Genomic DNA, 19,644 nt, shown 5'->3' with positions numbered 1-19,644 from the left:
AAAGACAGATGAGAAAGAATTTCTAGCATACCTTTCGGTGTCTGAGAAAGTTCATTACACAATTAAAGAAGTCAGGGTAGTTGGTCTTGCTTACTCTCTCTGTCCTGCAGTTTAGGAGAGGTCATAGAATCATGTGGTCTGTTTTTGTTTTTGTTTTCCCAAATCACTGAATGTTTTCCAGATAAATTAACACCAGTTGGAGCTAACCTATTTTCTGGTGCCTTTAGATACTGGTCACACTCAGCTGTACTCATTTCTACTATTTAATAAATATCTAGAAATAGTGATGTCCGCAGAGGCTCGCTGAGGTTAGGTGTTGGGGCAAAAGGGACAGAGAGAGGTAGGTGGAGGGTTGGCAACAGCTTCTGAGGAGACAGGTTTACATTCAGTTCCTCAAATCAGTTCGCTAGCTGTGTGCTCTGAGTGAAAAACTTATCTTCTTTTCGTCAGCAGTTTTCTTTTCGAGGCCATCAGCATTTTCCGTTTTTAATTAAGGCAATTCACAAAGAAGGATGCATAAAACATAGTAAAGTAGCCTAAATTAAGAACAAATAAGAAAAGATATGACAATGAGAAAACAAAAGTAGAGAAGCAATCTGGAGCCATGAATCATATTTACAAAAAATTGCTGACTGTGAATTTGGCGTGCAGCTTACTAGAAGCCAAAGTAAAGATGGAAACCAGGAACTGTTTACACTGCCTGGCTAAGCTGTCCAGTATGGTAGCCACTAAACCTTTGGAATGTGGCTAGTCCAAACTGAGATGTGCTGTGGTATAAAGTATACATCGTATTTCACAGACTTAGCCCCCAAAAAGTAAAATATCTCAATAATCTTTTGTATTTATTATGTGTTGAAATAATAATATTTTGGATACGTTTGGTGGAAATATATTATTAAAATTAATTTCATCTGTTTTTCTTTTACTTTTACAAAATGTGGCTACCAGAAAATATGTAATTATGTATGTAGCTCATGTTTGTAGTTTGTGTGATATTTCTATTTGACAGTGACAGTCTATTAGCCAAACGCATCCATCAGCTGATGAATGGATAAATGAAATGTGGTATATCCATTCTGGGGAATATGATTCAGCAACAAAAAAGAATAAAATAATGGGGACAGAATTTTGGGGAAAGGTGATAAAATTGTTCTAAAGTTGATTATGTGATGGCTGCAGAACTCTGACTATATTAAAAATCATGGAACTGTAAGCTTTAAAAAATGAATACATTATATTTAGCTATGTTATCATCATAAAAATAAAAGTTTTTGAACTTCAGAAAACAAGACAAACGTATACTCTGTTGCTCAGAAGAAAGCCAACTATTCTTAGTACCAAGATAAGAAGTGTTTCTCTAATGGCACCCAGAGGGAAGCATGCCATCAAAATTGAATTCAACAGCAATATTCAATTATCACTGTTCTCAGAGTAAACACAGAGGTAACTCTGCAGGCCCACCTTTTGTGATGTTTTTACTATTTACTGGTGGCTCACACACTCAGTTTAGTAACTCATATGTGCAAATGGTTCCCAAATTAGTGCCTTCGACCCAAACTTCTCCTTAAAACTTCATATCTGTATTTTTAATGTCCCACGTGTACCTCAAGTTCAACATGACCAAACGCCATTCCCCTTGTATTTTCTGTCCAGTTGGTGCCACCATCTTCCATCCAATCACCAATTCTAGAAACCCGGGAGTCCCCCTTGAATCTTCATTGTCTTTCACCCCATGCCATTTTACCTTTGCCAGTTCAGTCTTCCAAGTCGTTCCCGAATCTGTGTCCTCTATTCTCACTCCACTATCCTTCAGGCCTCATCATCTCCTGCCGGAATATCGCAGCATCCCCTTAACTGGGCTCTGTGCCAGGCTTGTTCCTCCTCAGTCGATCTCACCCTGCTCCATCTGCCAGCACGTGAATCCAGGATGCAATGAATTTCCATCACATGCAGGATAAGGGTCATTAAAGCCTCTCTGACCAGGGCCCCACCTCCCCCTCCTCATCTCCTGACTTTCCTTTTAGTGACCTACATCTGCCTAGCTCCTGCCCACCCTCCTGAAATTGAGGCGACCAAGTCTTACTCATCCTTTCAGCTTAGCTCAGGAACGCCTCCTCTGTACACCCAGATAGAGATCACTGTCCCCGCACTTTCCGTATTGCATTATGGTATCTACTTATTCTTCTGTCTTCTCTGCTGACTGTAAGCTGCTTGAGGGCCAGGACTGTGCCCACATTTTCCTCATCTCTGTAGCACCAGCACAGGCCCTGACAAAGTAATGCTGAATAAACATTTGTTAAATGATGGATGGAGGAACCATAGGTAAAATAAATGTGATGTAAATTTTGGATCTAAGCAAATGGTTAAGAAATCGTATTTATTTATTTACTTGTTTATTTATTTACATAGTCTTTTTCTGTCGCCCTGGTTTGATTTCTTATGATGCATGTCTTCAACTATTGTGGAATTACAAATTAACACACTGTAAAACTACATTTAAAATATGCAGTGGTGTGATCTCGGCTCACTACAACCTCAGCCTCCCAGGTTCAAACAGTTTTCCTGCCTCAGCCACCCGAGTAGCTGGGATTACAGGCATGCGCCACCACACCTGGCTAATTCTTTGCATTTTTAGTAGAGACAGTGTTTCGCCATATTGCCTAGGCTGGTCTCAAACTCCTAACCTCAAGTGCTCCACCCATCTTGGCCTCCCAAAGTGCTGGTATTACAGGCGTGAGCCACCGCGCCCAGCCTATGGTTAAGAAGCCTTAGAAACCCAGTTTTTAACTGCTAAATGCCTTTGCTTGCCTCCATGAGGACACAGATTGTGTCTATTTTGCTCATCACTATGTTGCCACTGTCATTTGGTGTTTGCTGGAAGGGTGGATGAAAAGACAAGCAAATGCATGAACATAGATACAGGCAAAGAAATGCATTGGAAACAAACTGCCATTCACAAAATCAAACCTGTTATCTCCCAAACCTGAGTTAGATTACTCAATAGCCAATACCCTGAAAGCTTGGGAAGCATTTATTTTGGCCTTGAACAAATAATTATCCAATTGAAAGTGAAAATTTAGGTGACAAATACTGCTGTATTTCCTGAATCCAACTACAGTGTCAGGCCTGAAAGAATATACCCCAGTTTCTAGAGGGAGAGACATGAGTTTCTTTATCGTTCTTATGGAGTGAAAATAGTCACATCTGTGGAGTTCTTTAGAAAGCATGTCTAGACCGTTTAATTCACACAAAACAGACGGATGCATCACATCTGCTTTACAAAAATGAGAAAAACGGAGTCTGGGGTTTTTTTGTTTGTTTGTTTTGTTTTGTTTGCTTTAGCTAGGAGCCAGTTTAATTTTTATTCCTATAATTCTGTGGTCGTTGGTACAGAAATCTGTGTGAACACTGAGGGATATCTTAATAGTCTCAGGGCTTCCTGCACTGTAAGGACCCAACCACAGTACTAAAATGTGCTTTATAAAAGATATACAGTCCTCAGTTGATGTGTTGAGAAGATAAAAGTGTATTTGCATGCAGCACAGTTAATGCAATAATATATCTTTTTGCTACCAGTTCTAGTTCTTTATTTTGTACATTTGTTATATGTGCAATTACTATGCAAAAATCAAGGATGAATGACAAACCAACAATTACCACACAGAGATAGTAGAAATGATATTATTTGTAATGCTGCTAAGCTGCAACATCGAGGAAGGAGTTTAACAGTAAGAAGTGCTCAGTCAGCTTCAGCACACATGCAGATGTAGGAGCAGACATTCTCCTCTGTCCTTATTCCTATACTTTCCTTAAAACCATAATGTAAAAGGTGAGGGCCTGAAATAAAGCACCTTGGTGGTTTTATCTAGCATTTCTGGAGGTGCCATTGGTGCTAACACTTCTTCAGCAAACATTCAGGGAAACTGTGTTCTAAACACTTATGTGCCAGAGATATTAACATGGTTGGAATATGGCCCATGCCTCGACTAGACATAGACCTGTAAGTTCCAAGTGCTGAGATGAAGGATAACAGGAATGGATGAGGTGCTTTGGGAGCTTGGAGAATTGGAGAGGGGAAGGCTTTTGTTCCAGTTCAGGGAGACAGGCTGGGGGCTTGAATTATGACAGGGCAGTGGCGTTGGAGAAGAGAGGGCAGATCCCAGAACTATTTAGGAAATTGAGCCAATGAAGCTGGTTCACTAAATGACTTTATGGAACAAAGAAGAGTGAGAGGATGAAGTTAGCCTTGCAGACCCAACTTGGGTCACCCCAAAGCAGTGATGCAGTTTATTGGAATAGGAGTGGGTTTAGGGGTGCGAGAATGAGTCCAGAATTGGACATGTGGAATTTTAGATGGTTACGAGATATCCAGGAGCAGGTATCCTGGGGGCAGCTGGAAACATGAGTCTGGAGCTGGATGAGAAAGGGAGGGAGACCTGGAAATGAAGACTTAGTAATCAGAGGCGTGGATGGAAAGGCCCACAGGAACAGTGCCAAGTGAGGAAACAAAAAGGGAACAAAGATAAAAATTTAGGGGGCAGTGGAGCAAGAGGGATGGCCAGCAAATTTGACAACAAGCCAGGAGGCGTGAGGTGGAGTTAGAAGCCAAGAGGGGAGATATTTCAAGGTGGAGATTCTCCACCACTGGTTATAGTACATAGTAGATGCTCAATAAATAAGTGAGCATTGAACAAATAAATGTAGTCAGTAACTACTGAGTTTCCATCTGACTTGAAAACAGACTTTGTGTTTGTGCTAATTTATACTACAGTGGTTATGGCTGTTGACTTTGGAGCCAGAAACGAGGATGCTAGAACCCAGCTCTGCCACTGGCCAGTCAGATGGCCTTGGACAAGGTACCATGCCCAAATGAAGACATTGCCCACTTCAGTAACTGATCATCAGAGGGAGGTGGCTAAATACACCTCGATATGAACACACTGTGCAGTTAAAAAGAATGAGGTTGATTTTTATGAACTGATATGGAAAAATATCTCTGAGTGATATTGAGAAGTTTCCAGAACAGAGCAAGCTGCGAAAGCATTTTTCAATTCTCCAGGTACAAAGATGTGTCTATTAATTCATAGAAAGGTCTGGGAAGACATACAGTACACCAACGCAATAAGAATAGTTACTCTGGGGTGGGGTCTGAGTTTAGAGGGTGGTAGTCATGTGAGTTTTGAGTTCTCCCTATAAGGTATGAATTCTTTGATTTCAACGATTGTGGAATTACAAATTAATGCACTTTAAAACTACATTTAAATTATCTACTTTCTAGTGTTGTGGTGAAGCTAAAATGCAATGACTCTAGACTCATTGCTGCACAAAGGATGCTCCAGACATAGACTATATAAACCGCACCTGGTAAAGACTCCTGAAAAAGGCAACAGGAACCCTCACTTTTGGGCATGGGCACTTTTGGGCATGGGCTCTGTACTTGGCACTTTCTTCACAGTGACCTTCTAGATGTTAAATGTGGCCTTGGGATATTAAATAGATGTTAAATGTGGCCTTGGGATACATCTCTGTGCTTCCAATTCCTCATCTACCAATGGAAATTATACTAGAACCTATTTTATAGGGTTTTTGAGAAAAGGAAATGCATGGACATGTGCCTAGTGAATGTTAGCTATTAACGTCATCATCCTCCTCCTTAGATTTTAGCTGAGAAGACAAATGTTCAGAAAGATGATGTTACTTAACCGAATTCTCACAGTAGTAAATGTCTGACCTAGAATTTTAATGAAGATTTATGTAAGTTTTTTGCACTGTACCACTGGGTGATGGTACACACACACACACACACACACACACACACACACACACACGTGCTTATGTAATAAAATCAAATAGAAAACTGAACCAGGGACAGGGGATTAGGGAATGGGGAACTATTGTTTAATGGGCACAGAATTTTTTTTTTGCAAGGTGAAAAAGTTCTGGAATTGGATGGTGGTGATGGTTGCACAATAATGTGAATGTATTTAATGCCACCAAACTGGACACTTAAAATAGTAAAATTTCCACTATTTTATCACAATTAAAATTTAGAAAAATAAATTTTTAAAACATGGAAACAGGAGAAATTTGCCTTAAGACTGCCAGCCTAGGAGCTAGAGCTGGAGCTGAAAGGAGCGCCTGTGTCTGGGGCTCTCAGGGCCTCTGGCCACACTCTCGGTCTGGATTCCTGCCATCTCCCAGCCCCCAACCTTTTATCCATCTGTGCCTCTCAGGAGGGCCCCAGGAGCAGCCTACTCTTAACTCCTTTATCCCTCTGGGGCTAGGCTGGCCCCCTGGAGCAGGTTTGATGCTGGCAGTAGCTATCCCTGGTCCTGCCCCAAGGAATCAGGACGCACATTCTCCCTCTGATATCCCTCCTCTCTCTGCAAGTCCTAGCTCAGGCGTCACCTCTTCCCTGAAGGCTAGAGAGGTGCCATGTTGTGCGCAGTATCTCACTGCTAGTGCATGGCAGACGACAAATGCACACTGCAAGCTCTTCTTCCCACACCAGCACATGCGCTGCCGACTTCATTTGAGATCCAGTCAGTGAACCGCAGGGCTAAATCGGTATGCAGACTTCATTGTGCTGAGCTGGCCGCAGAGGATACATTTAAATGAAGGGCTCAGGTTTGGGTTTGGGGTTTAGGTTTTGCTAGCAGATCAGCAATGAGACATTAACTAATGTTACGCCTATCCCTCTAACTAGTATAAAGTAATACCTGCCGACCCAACTGTGTGCGCATGTAGCGACCGCTGCTCTGATGCCGAATAGCACGTGTGCTTTCCACTGAGCCCTGCCTCAGAGGGGTTGGGGGCCTATATAGTGATTCCTTTTTACACTATTCACCTGAGAACTGGTTCATGCATTAATCATCACCCGAGGGGAATATCTGGCAAGCTTTCCTCAGTTCTGGATCTCATTCAGAAATGTGCCTCTCAGGGAAGCTGTCCCTTCCAATCTCATTGTTGGTGGCACTGCCTGGCTAGCATGTCACAGGTCTCCAGCCTGGGAGGCTTTGCTAAGGATGTCGGTGCCCTGAAACTCCTGACCCTTGATGCAGCTATGTACCACGTCAAATAGACTCCGCAGGGACTTGCAATTTATCCAGAAGAGCAATGACAGGGCCCTTCTGCCCTCATTTCATTTATTATCTGTCAGCATTTATTCTGTGCCAGGTACTGTGTTGGGCACTGGAGATAAAATCTCCCTGTATCCATGGAGCTTCCAGACTAGCGGGGGTGACACACATCACCCAATAAATAAAAATGACACATTACAATAACAGCTAAGAAGGAAAAGCATTGGACGCAGTGAGACAACACGAGGGAGAGACACTGGCTGGCAGAAAGCAGAATTTAAATTGGAAGGAGTGCAGAGAAAGCCTCTCTGTGGAAGTGATGTCTACCAGGAGCCCTGGAGAGCAGCTGCTTCCATCCCCTTCTCCCCACAGGTGAGGCTGTCCCCTTCCATTCCACCCCCATGTTCACAGACACACACAGAGGCACAGACACACCCACATGCATACACTCAGACACATGGACATATACAGAGGTTCACACACAGACACATACACGCAGGCACACACAGATACACACAAGGCTCATAGACATCCATATGGCCACACAGACAGACATCCAGGCACACAGACATAATGGACACACACACACACACACAGACTCACAGACACAGAGACCCACGTACACACACATAGACACACACATGCGCGCAGGCACACACACACATATGCATCTCTCAGTGACATGTCAAACCTGCTCCAAAGGGGCTGTCTGAGGGGCTGTTTCACCTGAGGGCACCCACAGGAAAGTTGGGGGGAGACACTGAGGGCCAGGGCAGCCAGCACAGGGCCTGGCAAATGGCTTTGCCCTCAGCGAAACAATGGCTCCTGGTTGACGCGGTTCCACCTCTTGGTTCCTCTCCTGGCACTGTTTGCTGAGGCCAGCACTCCAGTCTCTCAATATGTAACATCTGCACATTCCAGTTTCCAGGCATCAAGCTCTTCCCTGAAATATCAGCACGAGTGAGTCCTCAGACTCGGGAGCTCCTCACAGTCTCTAAAGCTCTGACACGCGTCTACACATTCTCATGGGTGCTCAGGTACAATGGGAAGGTCAGTAGCATATCTCAGTTTGACTGAAAAGGCTTTAAATACACACACACAAACATACACACAGGAGGACTTTGTTAAAAAAAAAAAGTGGGGGGGAAGCTACTGAATAATCAGTGATCTCATGTTTTAAAATTGGAAAATTACATAGCAATATATTTAAACTGTGCATAAAACCTCACCATCCTCCTGAGCCTCCAATCGCTGGCTCCCTGGTTCCCAGTGTAGAGGAAAGGTCAGGGTGGAATTGGTTTGCCTCTGGGCCTCTGTCAGCTCCAACCAGCCCCTCTTTCCAAAGGCAGCCCTCAGTCCCCAGCCCAGGAGAGGCATGAAGAGAGCTGCCTGGCTTCCCTTCAGCAGGCAGTGGGGAAGCCCAGGGACACCCTTGGTTTTGTGGATTGCGGTTTCCCTCCTCTCCTCCCACATTCCCACAAAAAGAAATGCATAATCCGATCCTGTGATGGTGGCCTTTGTAATGACCGACTCTGGACGCAGCGGGTTACAATGTAGCCGCTCCCAGTGGAGTCAACCCTGGGCAGACCTACAAAGTTTGCCAGAAAAATCAATACAAAGCTGACAGATCAAAAGTGAGTCATGCCAGTTCTCCTCTTAGGAAAACAGTTCGATGGGTGTCTGACTGCTAGCACCTCAGTTCTTTTCATAGTAGGTCTGAAAATAGCTCAGAAGTCTTTAAATGTCTGGAGACGTAGGCGACAAAAAGAGTTTTAAGTGGAAAAAAACCTCCCCAAGAACCCCAATTCTGTTCCTGCCACATACCCCCAGTCCACCCGCTCATGCCATGTAGGCTGTGCTCCTGGGTGCCCAGGGACTGCTGGGCAGATGGACCGGCTGCTGTGGGAGGTCGAGAGTCTAGGGTGCAGGCTGGGTCATCCCTGGATGGATGATGAGCCTGGCCATACAACCTTCAGAGGCCCAGGCCCTTTGTGCTGCCAACTCTGTGTGTCCCTAGTTACAAAGCTCTAATGTCTCTGCTGCCTGTGCCTGGCTGCCCATTGAAAGGCAACTCCTTCCTAAATGGGCCCTTTTCTGTCTTTTAGATAGCAGCTTACTGGGCCCGTGCAGATTTTCCACTTCCTCAGCTGTGGCCCTTGGCATCTGTGGTTATATTCAACAGGAGCACCAACGGTGGCCAAGAAGTCACTAGTAGGTCTAAGACACTGGAAAGAGAAAGATGTGTGTGGGGGGCAGGGAGTGGAGGGGTTGCAGAAAAGGATGGGTTGTTGGGGGAGAGCCTGGGGATGAGTCTGTTGGGAATGAACATGAGTTAACACAGACAGAAGTGGGGTGAGAGCCCTAGAATGGATACAAGGGGACCAACGTGCAAGATACCGAGGAAAGTGCGGGTGACACCTGGTCCAGTGGGTGCAGGCGAGGAGATGATGTGGTCTGCAAGGGGAACCCCTGAAGTAGTGTTTCCCCATGAATGGTCTGAAAGCCACCTGAACCCAAGTCACCTGCAAACCTTTAACTGCAGATTCCTGGTTTCACCTCAAGAGTCTGAATTTGTAGATGGGTGATGCCCAGAAATCTACATCGTGAAAAGCTCCCCGGAGGATTCTGCTGCACAGTAAAGTGTCTCTCAAGTCTACACTGCTTATGACTGTGTACAATGCCCTTTGGATTTATTTCCCTTGCATCTAACATGGTACTTGGCAATTACTCAGCTGCCAGTAAATAATCACGATGGTGAGTAAAGGGGTACATAAATTGGGAGGATTCAAAGATGACCGAAATTTCAACCCGAGGGGCTGGGAGCGCTGTGGTTCCATTGACAGAAATGAGGAAGAAGTCAGGAGGAAGAGCAAGTTTGGAGTGAAGGTGGGAAGTTCCATTTTAGAGAGAGCGAATGCCAATGCACATGGGTGACGTGGGTGTGGGGCTCAGGAGTGAGGGCATCGGGCAGGAGACACAGGGGTCCTTTGCAGGTGGGTTGAGGCTGCAGTTGGATATAGGGTGTGGCAGGCTCCTACGGACAGTGTGGCTGTGGACAGAATTGTGGGAGAAACTGAAGAGGGAGGGGTCAGAGGAGAAGGAAGAACCACGGGGTGATGGGAGGGAAAAGCAGAGCCCCAAAAATCGCAAAGGAGGGAGTGCCCGGGACTTAGAGGCTGATCTGTGTGGCCAAAGAATTTGGGGGAGCTTGAAAGTGGAGGACAGGACACTGAATTTGGCTATCAGGAAAGCACTGGTGACCATCAGGACAGCAGTTCCAAAAGGGCGGTGGGAACAGAGGCCGGTCACAGAGAAAACACAAGGAAGTGGCAGGAGAGGAAAGCCAAGGTCACCCCTCTAGGATTTCTCAGGAAAAAGGAAAGAAATAGGTTGGCAGATAAGGAGTCAGCTGAGAAAAGCAAGGCTATGGCCTCACTCATCCCCAAGGGTCCCTTCCCATGCCAGTCTCCCTCAGGGTGACTCCTGGCCTCTCCATGGTGTCCACTTCCATCTCTAAGCTGAGGAGTCCCACCCCAGGCCTCCCTCTGTCTACCGCACACCCCCTCTGTGTGTCCCAGGCACTCAGGCAACATGGCTCTGAATATTCCCTATCTCTCCACGTGGCACCACCATCCACCCAGCCACCAACCCAGCCAGAAACCCAGAAACCATCCTCCCCTCCCTCTCATCCCATATCCAGTCACTGATGGAGTCCTGCAGAGCCGCCTCCCCGCTGACCTGCACTGCTCCTCCTCCCCACCCCACTCCCTTTGTATCTGATCTACACTGTGACCGTGACCTCAAATCAGCCACCTGTCCCCTCTCACACTTCCAAGCTGATGCTAGAGTCACATTCTGACAACATTCATCAGGTCAGGATGTCTCCACCCTGGTGACAAAAGCATGAAGCTCAGGCTCTTCAGATGGCTTAGCTCTGCCCCCCATCTGCACCTTGCTTCTCTCTAGACTTACTGACTTCGACGTTCTGCACACATGCTGGGGCTTCGGCCTTCTTTTCTCTGCCTATGCAGGTTCCTGTTCCTGGATGAAAAGGTTTTTTTCCTTTTCCCTCCCCTCCACCTGTCCAGCCCTGACTCCCAGCACCATACCCTGTCTGGCTGGCCCCTGGAGTCCTCTTTCTGTTTGTAGCCCGGAAGTCTTGTCTTCACAGAGGAAACAGTCATTCCTTCTTTCCTTGTGTCCTCGTTGCCCTCTTCATCCAAAAATGCTTCCAGTGGGCTCCGGAGCTCTCTATTCTACCAGACTGTGAAGCCCTCTGGCAAGCAGGGATGGGGGCCAGTCCAGGTGGAGAGCAGTGGGGGCAACCCCAGCGATCGTTGCCTCCAGGAGGCCTTGCTGGGCTAGGAGCACGCTAGGTTGACTGGAAATAAAATAGACTCACTGGAAGTCCTAAAATAATGTCACTAGACATTGCCTCTCTTTTTGCTCTCTGCTCTTTTCCTTTCTTTCTTCTCTGCATTTTCCTTTATTCACTCTCTCCTGTTCCCTCTTTTTTTCTCTTTCCCTCCATGTTCTGGTTTCTTCCTATCCCGTTCCTTCTGTAGGACCTTACACAACTCCAAGGCACGCCAGCCTTCTTCTCCCCATCTCTTGTATCTCTTTCCCCTCCCTCTCTTTCCCCTCCACGGATCTCTGAGGACTTGTTTGCGTCTCTGTTCTTCTGAATGCATCAGCTGCCAGCTGCAGACACAGTCGTTTGCTTGGGAGAATTTACCCAGGAGGATGATGCTATTGGCAAGTGAGGTCCCAGAAGGGGGAAAATGTTGCAGAGTTTCAGACCTGCAGCATCGACCAGATGTAACACCCATGTAAAGTCCTTGGGTAGAAATGCTAGTTAAGAATTCTCCTAAAAATAACAGGAGATAATAACCGTGTACATGCAACATGTAAGTTCTTCCCTCAAGGGGAGGTGTTTGTTTTTCCTTTTAAGATGTAAGGCATCCTGGCCCTAAGATACCCCTGAACATTCATTTATACCCTTGCTGCAGGGATGGTGGCTAAAGGGGAGGAGCTGAGCTACCCCCCACTTGATGGAATGCAAAGACTGTGGCGAGGCTGGAGAGCAGTGCTGTGCATCCTTCCTCAGCCTCAACGAGTGTGGGGCAAGGTTAACACAGATTTCTACACCGTTCTGCTGCATACACAGACAAGGTCACCTGCAGATGCCACCACTGCTCAGTGTGAGTTGAGTGTTGGATGGGACAGCCATCTGCTCTCTACAACTCAGGGCCCCTTCTGGGGCCCAATAACCTCATGGAAACAGGTAGGGGATCTCCTATCCTTCACAAAGGCAACAAACCAAAATAAGCAGTGTTAGCCCTGAAGTTGAATGGGATCTTGGTGATTTTCCTCTGTCTAATGATTGTTAATAGCAGGAATCTGGATTCGGTGTACCTAGGTGGAAATAGTGGAAATCCCAAAGGAGACACTCGCTGATGATTTTAAAACTTGATTCACTTGGATCAGAACCTAGCTCAAGCATTTCCCTGATTGCATTGTCCCTGCAAATGTCGTCTATTGTGGCTGACTGCTGAAGAGGAAATGAAACCAAATAGAAGGTTGTTTGTAAACAATGTCTCTGCTCTTCTTAAAAATAAATTAGGGATAGGAGGATCGGCTCATGGCTAGAATGAGGACATAGAGAGACATGCAGAAATTCTGTTTTTATATTGAGATGAAGAAGTCGGTAGGGCTTTAAGGATGATCTAATCCAACCTTCTCATTTTGCAGCAGTGGAAGGTGAGGCTTGGAGAGGCCACACTATGTACCTACAGTCACGGAGCTGAAGGCAACACCCAGCAGAACCAAGTCTGCCCAGTGGCCTTCCTACTGATTCACCATGGCCTTTGGACTGGCTTATACTCTCAGTCTATTTTAAGTGTGCCAAGAAGTGTCTCTATGTATCCCCCAGCAGTGTTCATGCCCAACCAGCCAGGACACTCAGGGTTACCCAATTTACTATGAGGGAGCTACTTCAGCAGCAGGGAGAGTGGCACTTTGGAACAGGGTGGGGCTGGCAGGGCAGGCTGACAGAGGTGCTGAGCAGGAAAGCATGCGGGAGGAAAATCCTGCAGGGGTGTCCGTTTCACAAGAGTTACAAGAATACATGACCATTCCTTCTCCAAAGGAGGCCAGTGGCTCAAGATCCTAGAAAAGCAGGACCCCGCCTTTACAAAGAATAAACAACAGCTTCCCCTTCCCCAAAACTGCAAAAAAACAAAAACAAAAACAAAAACAAAAACAAACAGGCTTTCTCAGGAAATCTGGTCCCCAACTTTAAATGCCCTCCTTGTTTGCTACTGCATATGTAATTGAAGTGCCTCCAAGAGGTGCAAATAATTTTCATCTATTTAATCTGCACACTTTTTGAGGCTGGAGTCCTCGGTGTGTCAGTATTACTGCCCATTCCCGAATCCAGGCACAGAGATGAAAGTGCAACAATCAGACATAACGGTTCCGTGCAGCCTGCATCAATGCTTGCACAGTAGTGTGTTAATGAGTGTTAAAACTGACATCTCAAATACGGCGTCCTCAATTTTAAAAATTACAACTCTGTAAGAAGTCATGCTGTTAAAACATACAAGAAATACCAGTTAAGCCTTCAAGTAGCTAACACACAGCCTGTACAGATCACCACTATCCCAAAGTGCATAACAACTTATTTTCTTTGAAATGAGGCAAGAATTAGCAGGTAGTTCAATTATCTGAGTGCTAAGATAAGTAGAAATAATAAATCCAAATGTTAAATACCAATTACTACCTTACGAGCTACAAATCAGCTCGGCATTACAACATGCCCTTCCTCACTCGCAAACCCAAGAAATGTGGGGGTTTGGCAGAAAACACAATCCTATAACCAATATGCATTTGTGCAACAGACATGTGTCACTTCCCAACCCAGCACTTCCAAAATGCGCATCACAGATATCAAAGCCTGGCCCATATATTTGTCCCAATGGTATTGAAAGCAATAACCTTCAAATGTTGGGAGTGACGCTTCTCTCAAGCTCACAGCTGGAAACAAGTCATCTCCAGTTTCTACTCTGTCCCCCTAAAGGAGGTTTACAGGTCAGTCTGACAGCCTGGTTGCCAAAGATGTCACCTCATATTTTTAGCCTTTGCTCCAAGAGCAATGCAGAAAATTAACCTGACCCTCCCTGGTAAGCTTCAGGGACTAAAAAAAACCTGCTGGTTAGATGTTACCTAACAAGGTCAATCGAAGACCCAGTGGAGAGCACCTGTAAACTTCACATCTTAGTGAGACTTTAGGGAAGAGGAAGATTATTTCTCTCTGGGTCACCAGTCAGTCTACATCCCTTGTGGGAATTAGCTCCATGGTTCAAGCCAGCCGGGTTGTTCTCTCTCCCACTTATCTAAAACCACCACTTGAAAAACTCAATGCTATTGGGACATTCTCATGCTCAGAAGTGATTAAAGGTCCAGGTGGGCAAGATAATATTATATAAGTATATATGTAAGTATATATGTATGTACAAGAGATGTTAAAAAGATAGTCTCTAAAGCACTTTGGGATTCCTCCAATGAAAGGCACCAGATAAATGCAAGTCATTACCAAAAAGAAAAGTCAAGTTTTCCAGCTTTCACATCTGCAAAGGGTAACCACTAGGGTACCTCTTTTTTGGTGGTAAGCCTTCTTGTTTAGAAAAACCTCATGAGAGTGACTGAGTTATTCTGCCTCCTTCCTTGTTTCCACTTTGCATAAGTTTCCTGGTCAGTGGCCGTGGATACCAGGCTCAGTGACCCAATACCATCAGCCTTGGCAAACTGAACGGTCCTCTTAAGTCTGTACCACCACCTGCCTTCAGTGCAGCTGGGGATGATTCTGTAAATGTTATGCCTTCCAGGGCTGGAAGCATCAGCCAAAGCTAAGTGTTCCATGTGCAAATTCTGAAAAATAGCCCTGCTCCTCTGATTCAGTGCCCCATTGCCTCTAAGTCATCTCACTTTTCCTGATGCTTCAGAGACATGGATGTAGACACTAGGAGACAGCCACCCCCAGCCTCCCATGAGCCTCCAGTCTGATGGAAAGATTTGAACTGGGGGCTCCAGGACACAAGCGGCTAGTGAATTCATTCAATCAATCACCCACACTGTAGTAGCCATGACAACTACAAGAACACAAAGCCTTCTGAGAAGACCCTTGCCACGCCTCCACGAGGTAAGTATCATCTTCAATCAACTGAAACACAAAAGGACCTCTTAAGAAGAGTCCCAACCTTTGGATGAAAAGCCTGGATAGCTCCATGCTCAGACCCCTGGGTTCTATTGCCTTTTCAAAGATGGAACAATAATGAAAGCCCCCTGGAAAACCATCAGATTACCTTAAAGATGATGGAGAAGAATTATCTTATAGAGGAACCCAGGTTCCCCATCACAATGTTATGTGCTGGTTAACTGAACAAGAGGGGCGGGAGAATTTTGGAGGAGAAAACAGTCATCTCCCTTCAATGCAAGTTTAGAAGTTCGAAAGTCTTTTGAATAGCATTAAGCTTTTCAAGTTTACAATTTTTATGACATTTTATGAACTAGCAGTTTTTTTATTTTACAACTCTTTCCTTTCTCCTGGCCTCTACCCACTCACCCTCAATGAAAGGCAGTTGGAATGCAAGTAAGAACTGCAGCATTTCCATCCTGGGTAAGCCACACCACCTTCATGCACATCTATATTTTGAGTACATGCTTCCATACCACCAGGTTTCCATGTCATGGCAGGAACTCCAGGGAAAACATAACATATATACAACATACTATATCTTAGAAGCAAAATTATTTGAGTAAATTCTGCTTAGAAATAAAAGGGCTCTCATTTGATGAGCTTTCAGAGCAGGCAACAAAAGTAAGCTACTGCCCTTGCTAGCAACTCAACAACGTTCACCTCAGGGAGACGATACAACAGTAAACTTCTTTTTAGTTGAGGAAGACAACACAACCTTACTCCTAAACATCTTAAAAAATAAATATTTCAAAAACATGCTAATATCTTAGACGCAGCAAAGTTTGGTCAAATGGTCTAGATCAGAAACCTCATCCAGAAATACATGTCTCTACAGTCACCCTAGCAAACACGGAGGTTTGACCATGAACCAAGGGGCTCAGCCTGCACTGACTTGGCTTTAAGCACCCTAGGGTCTCGACTATTTAGCTGAAGCCCCTCTCCCTAACGCATCTGTCCTTGGAGAAAAAATTCGATCTTCGCTACATGTTTAACTAACATTCTCTAAAGAGTGACATTTATGAGATGAACATCAGTGTACATCGTTCTAAAGATGATAGGTGCACCCATGCAAGCCACGGAACTACAGATCATTTATAAAAACAACTTACAGACTTGCATTGGTCAAGTGTGCTTAACTTTGCATTCTCTTTGTTTTGGTATTAAAACTAAATGAAAGCAATGAATAAAGAGCTGAGATTTTGTTTTCACATGACTGTGAGCAAAAATCTCATGATATCCTTGCTGACCTCATAGATGCATTTCCAGTGGACAGACTTGTGGGGGCTTTTTGTACAGAACTCACACAACAACCTCAGAAACAGGAGCACAACAACTCATAGACAGTACTGGGCCACAAGCACTAGAATAGCGTACACGATGAACAGAAAAATTAGCATTCTGGGTGTACTCATCTGGCAAAAAGGTGAACATTTTATGCCCACGATGCAAAGACCAGTGAGTGTCATTTCATGGAAAGGTGCAAAGGCATGGTGTCAGACACACCACCCTCTAAAAACGATTCTAAATACTGCAAAAGAAACCTGGGTGCATATCCCATGCATCTCTCCCCTCAGGGGCTGGGCATACTCCTTACACCATAACCATAAGGTGCCTGGCTGTGCCAGAGGCACAAGAGGCAGCTCAGCAATGTGGGGTGGAGGGTGACAAGTCCTCCCAGCTAATGTAGTGAATCATTTAAACTGAGTTCACTTGGTGAGCTCCTGCTCATGTTCGTCAGGCTTGCCATGAGGGATTTAACTTTATGGGCATAATAGTCCCTTAAATTGACTGAAGGGACCTCCTTCATTCCATCTCCAAAGTCACAGCTGCGCATGGCACTCTCAAGTTGCTTTTGGCGCCGGTAAAAGTGGGAGAACTTATTGAAGATCAAGGTGATGGGCAGGACCACCACGAGGATGCCTGCCAAGATGCAGGCAGAGGCAGTCAGCTTCCCTGCCGTGGTCCCTGGGACCACATCCCCGTACCCCACTGTGGTCATACTGACAGTAGCCCACCACCAGCAGGCGGGGATGGTGGCCAGGCCCTCGTTCTCCTCCTTTTCAATGGTGTAGGCCACCACGGAGAAGATGGAAATTCCGACGGAGAGGTAGAGCAAGAGCAGCCCTACTTCTTTGTAGCTGTATTTCAAAGTGGCCCCCAGGGAGCGGAGGCCCGTGGAGTGCCTGGCCAGCTTTAAGATGCGGAAGATCCGCATCAGCCTCAGGACCTGGGCCACCCTGCCCAAGTTGGCTAAGGTAGGTGTGCTCTCCACCACCAGGTTCACCACTAGAGTTATGTAAAAGGGGACGATGGACATGAGGTCAATAAGGTTTAGGGCATTCTTGAAGAACTTGAGGAAGTCAGGGGCCACAGCAAACCTGGCCACCAGCTCAAATGTGAACCAGGCGATGCCAAAGTGCTCCACGATTTCGAACCTAGGGTCCTCGCCAGGGTTGCCCTGGCTATCAGGGATTTGGAAGTCAGGCAGGCTATTGAGGCACATGGTGATGATGGACCCCATCACCACCAGAATGGACAGGATGCTGAAGACCCTGCTCAGCACTGAGTAGCCAGGGTTGTCCAGGGCCAGCCACAGCTGCCTGCGGAAGTTGCCAAGGGGCTGCCCATCGAACTTGGAGGCGTCGTTGTAGAAAGCAAGGATCTCATCGAAGGAAGACGTGGTGCTCTCCTGGTCACTCTGCTCGTCCCACTTCTCCTGCTCGGGCTCCACTTTGCGACCATGGTAGCTGTAGCTGCAGCAGGAGTCAATGAAGAACTCGTTGATGCCCCAGTACTCGATCTCCTGGCTGAAGGAGAATACGCACAGCTCAGCCATGACGTGAAGCTTGCCGGTGTGATAGAAATGCAGCACGTAGGGGAAGAGCTCAGGGTTGCGGTCAAAGTAGAACTCCCGCTGGACGTCGTCGTAGTCATCACAGAGCTCCAGAATGGCCTCGCGCGAGTGGCAGAGCAGCAGGCGGCCCAGGCGCGTCTCGGGAAAGCGCAGCAGCGTGTGCGAGCGCAGCCTCCTCTTGAAGCCGCCCACGTTGATGCGGATCTCCCCGTCCTCGACGTTGGCCTCCGACACGTCCCACAGGCTCTGGCCGGTCATGCTGGAGGCACCGGCCGCCCGCGCCGCGCGGGGGCGCTACACCTGGAAGCGGAGGGAACAGCGTCGGCAAGAGGGCCGTGCGCCCCGGCCCATCGCCCCCTCTCCCTACCCATTTCTGGTGGGCCCAAGCCTCCTAGGTGGGTCTTGGGTGCTGAAGGGCACTGGGCTGGGGCAAGAGTTTGAGGGGTCTGGCCCCCTCCCAGGAAAGGCTGGGGGTAGGTATGTTTCTATTAGCACGGCTCCACCCCGGGGGTCTCGGTTGGCGCTTTGCGCGTGCAGCGTCGCGTCCCCGCGGCTCTGAGCGCCCAGGGGGCTGCGTGCTGACCTTGTCCATGGGCAGGCCCGGGAGACGCCCCCGCCCGCTCGCCGCAGACAGGAGGGACCAGAGCTGAAATACGCACGGGCAGAGCGGGGCCGACATGGGGGGCGCGTAGCTTTGGGAGGTTGGGGCGGATGCGCTGGAGTCTGGAAACCCGGGCCAGGGAAAGAGCGGGGCGGCCCGGCCTCCCCTGGGTCCAGCTCCCAAGCCTGCAGCCCCCGCGTCCCCGGCCCAGGTCTCACCGCCCGCCTGGCGCTATGCCCCAGGGCCGCGTGCGCTGCGCCTCACCCGGCGGGGCTGCCCGGGCTCGCCCTGCGCGTTCTGGAAGCGCTTACCTGGGAGCACGGGCGCCCGCGGCCGAGGCCGGCGGGAAACTTCCCCGACCCGCGGGTGAGCATCGCGGCGGTGGCCGCTGCCTGCTGGCGGTGCGTGCGCGGATGCGAGTGTGTGCGCCCGAGTGTGCGCCCGAGTGTGCGCCCGGCGGGCCGGCGGGCGGGGGCCGCCGAGCTTCTCCTCCCGTCTCGGGCCGGGCAAGCCGCCGCCGCCCGCAGCTGCGGAAGGCTCACAGGTGGCTGCGTGGTCCCGCCGCTCGCGGAGCCCCTTCTCCGGATCCGCGCGCCCGTCACCCGCCGAGAGAAGCAGGAGCCCGCGCCGCAGGCGCCCCGTGAACCCGGGCGGGAGCAGAGCGGGTGTGACCGGGCGCGGGCCCTGCGTTGGGCGCGGCGCGGTGGTGCTGAACGGACAGCTCCGCGCGCCTCGGCCGCCGCCCCGGGCTCGGAAGGCGCAGCCGCCGCCGCCGCTGCTTCTCTGCGCTTCCCCGGCGCGTCACCGCGACCACCTTGCGCCCCCGGCTCGGCGCGGGGCCGACACCCCTCCC

At 47.9% G+C, this 19,644-nt stretch overlaps 1 protein-coding gene across 1 annotated transcript; it reads right to left on the bottom strand.

Moving 5' to 3' along the window:
* Window positions 1-15,637: 15,637 nt before the first annotated feature.
* On the bottom strand, window positions 15,638-19,434 carry KCNS2 (potassium voltage-gated channel modifier subfamily S member 2). The gene is made up of 2 exons (XM_025394778.1): window positions 19,103-19,434; window positions 15,638-18,490 (listed from the first exon to the last, which is right to left on the bottom strand). The coding sequence occupies exon 2, from the start codon at window positions 18,446-18,448 to the stop codon at window positions 17,015-17,017; it is 1,434 nt and encodes a 477-aa protein (XP_025250563.1). The 5' UTR covers window positions 18,449-18,490; window positions 19,103-19,434; the 3' UTR covers window positions 15,638-17,014.
* Between the last annotated feature and the right edge of the window lie 210 nt (window positions 19,435-19,644).

The sequence above is a fragment of the Theropithecus gelada genome, chromosome 8 (genome assembly GCF_003255815.1).
Source record: "Theropithecus gelada isolate Dixy chromosome 8, Tgel_1.0, whole genome shotgun sequence".
In the NCBI taxonomy this organism is placed as follows: Eukaryota; Metazoa; Chordata; class Mammalia; order Primates; family Cercopithecidae; genus Theropithecus; species Theropithecus gelada.
This window is presented reverse-complemented; position numbering and strand designations above follow the sequence as displayed.

Coding starts and splice junctions, on each gene's coding strand:
- KCNS2 (XM_025394778.1), bottom strand. CDS start 18,448: ATGACCGGCCAGAGCCTGTGGGACGTGTCGGAGGCCAACGTCGAGGAC.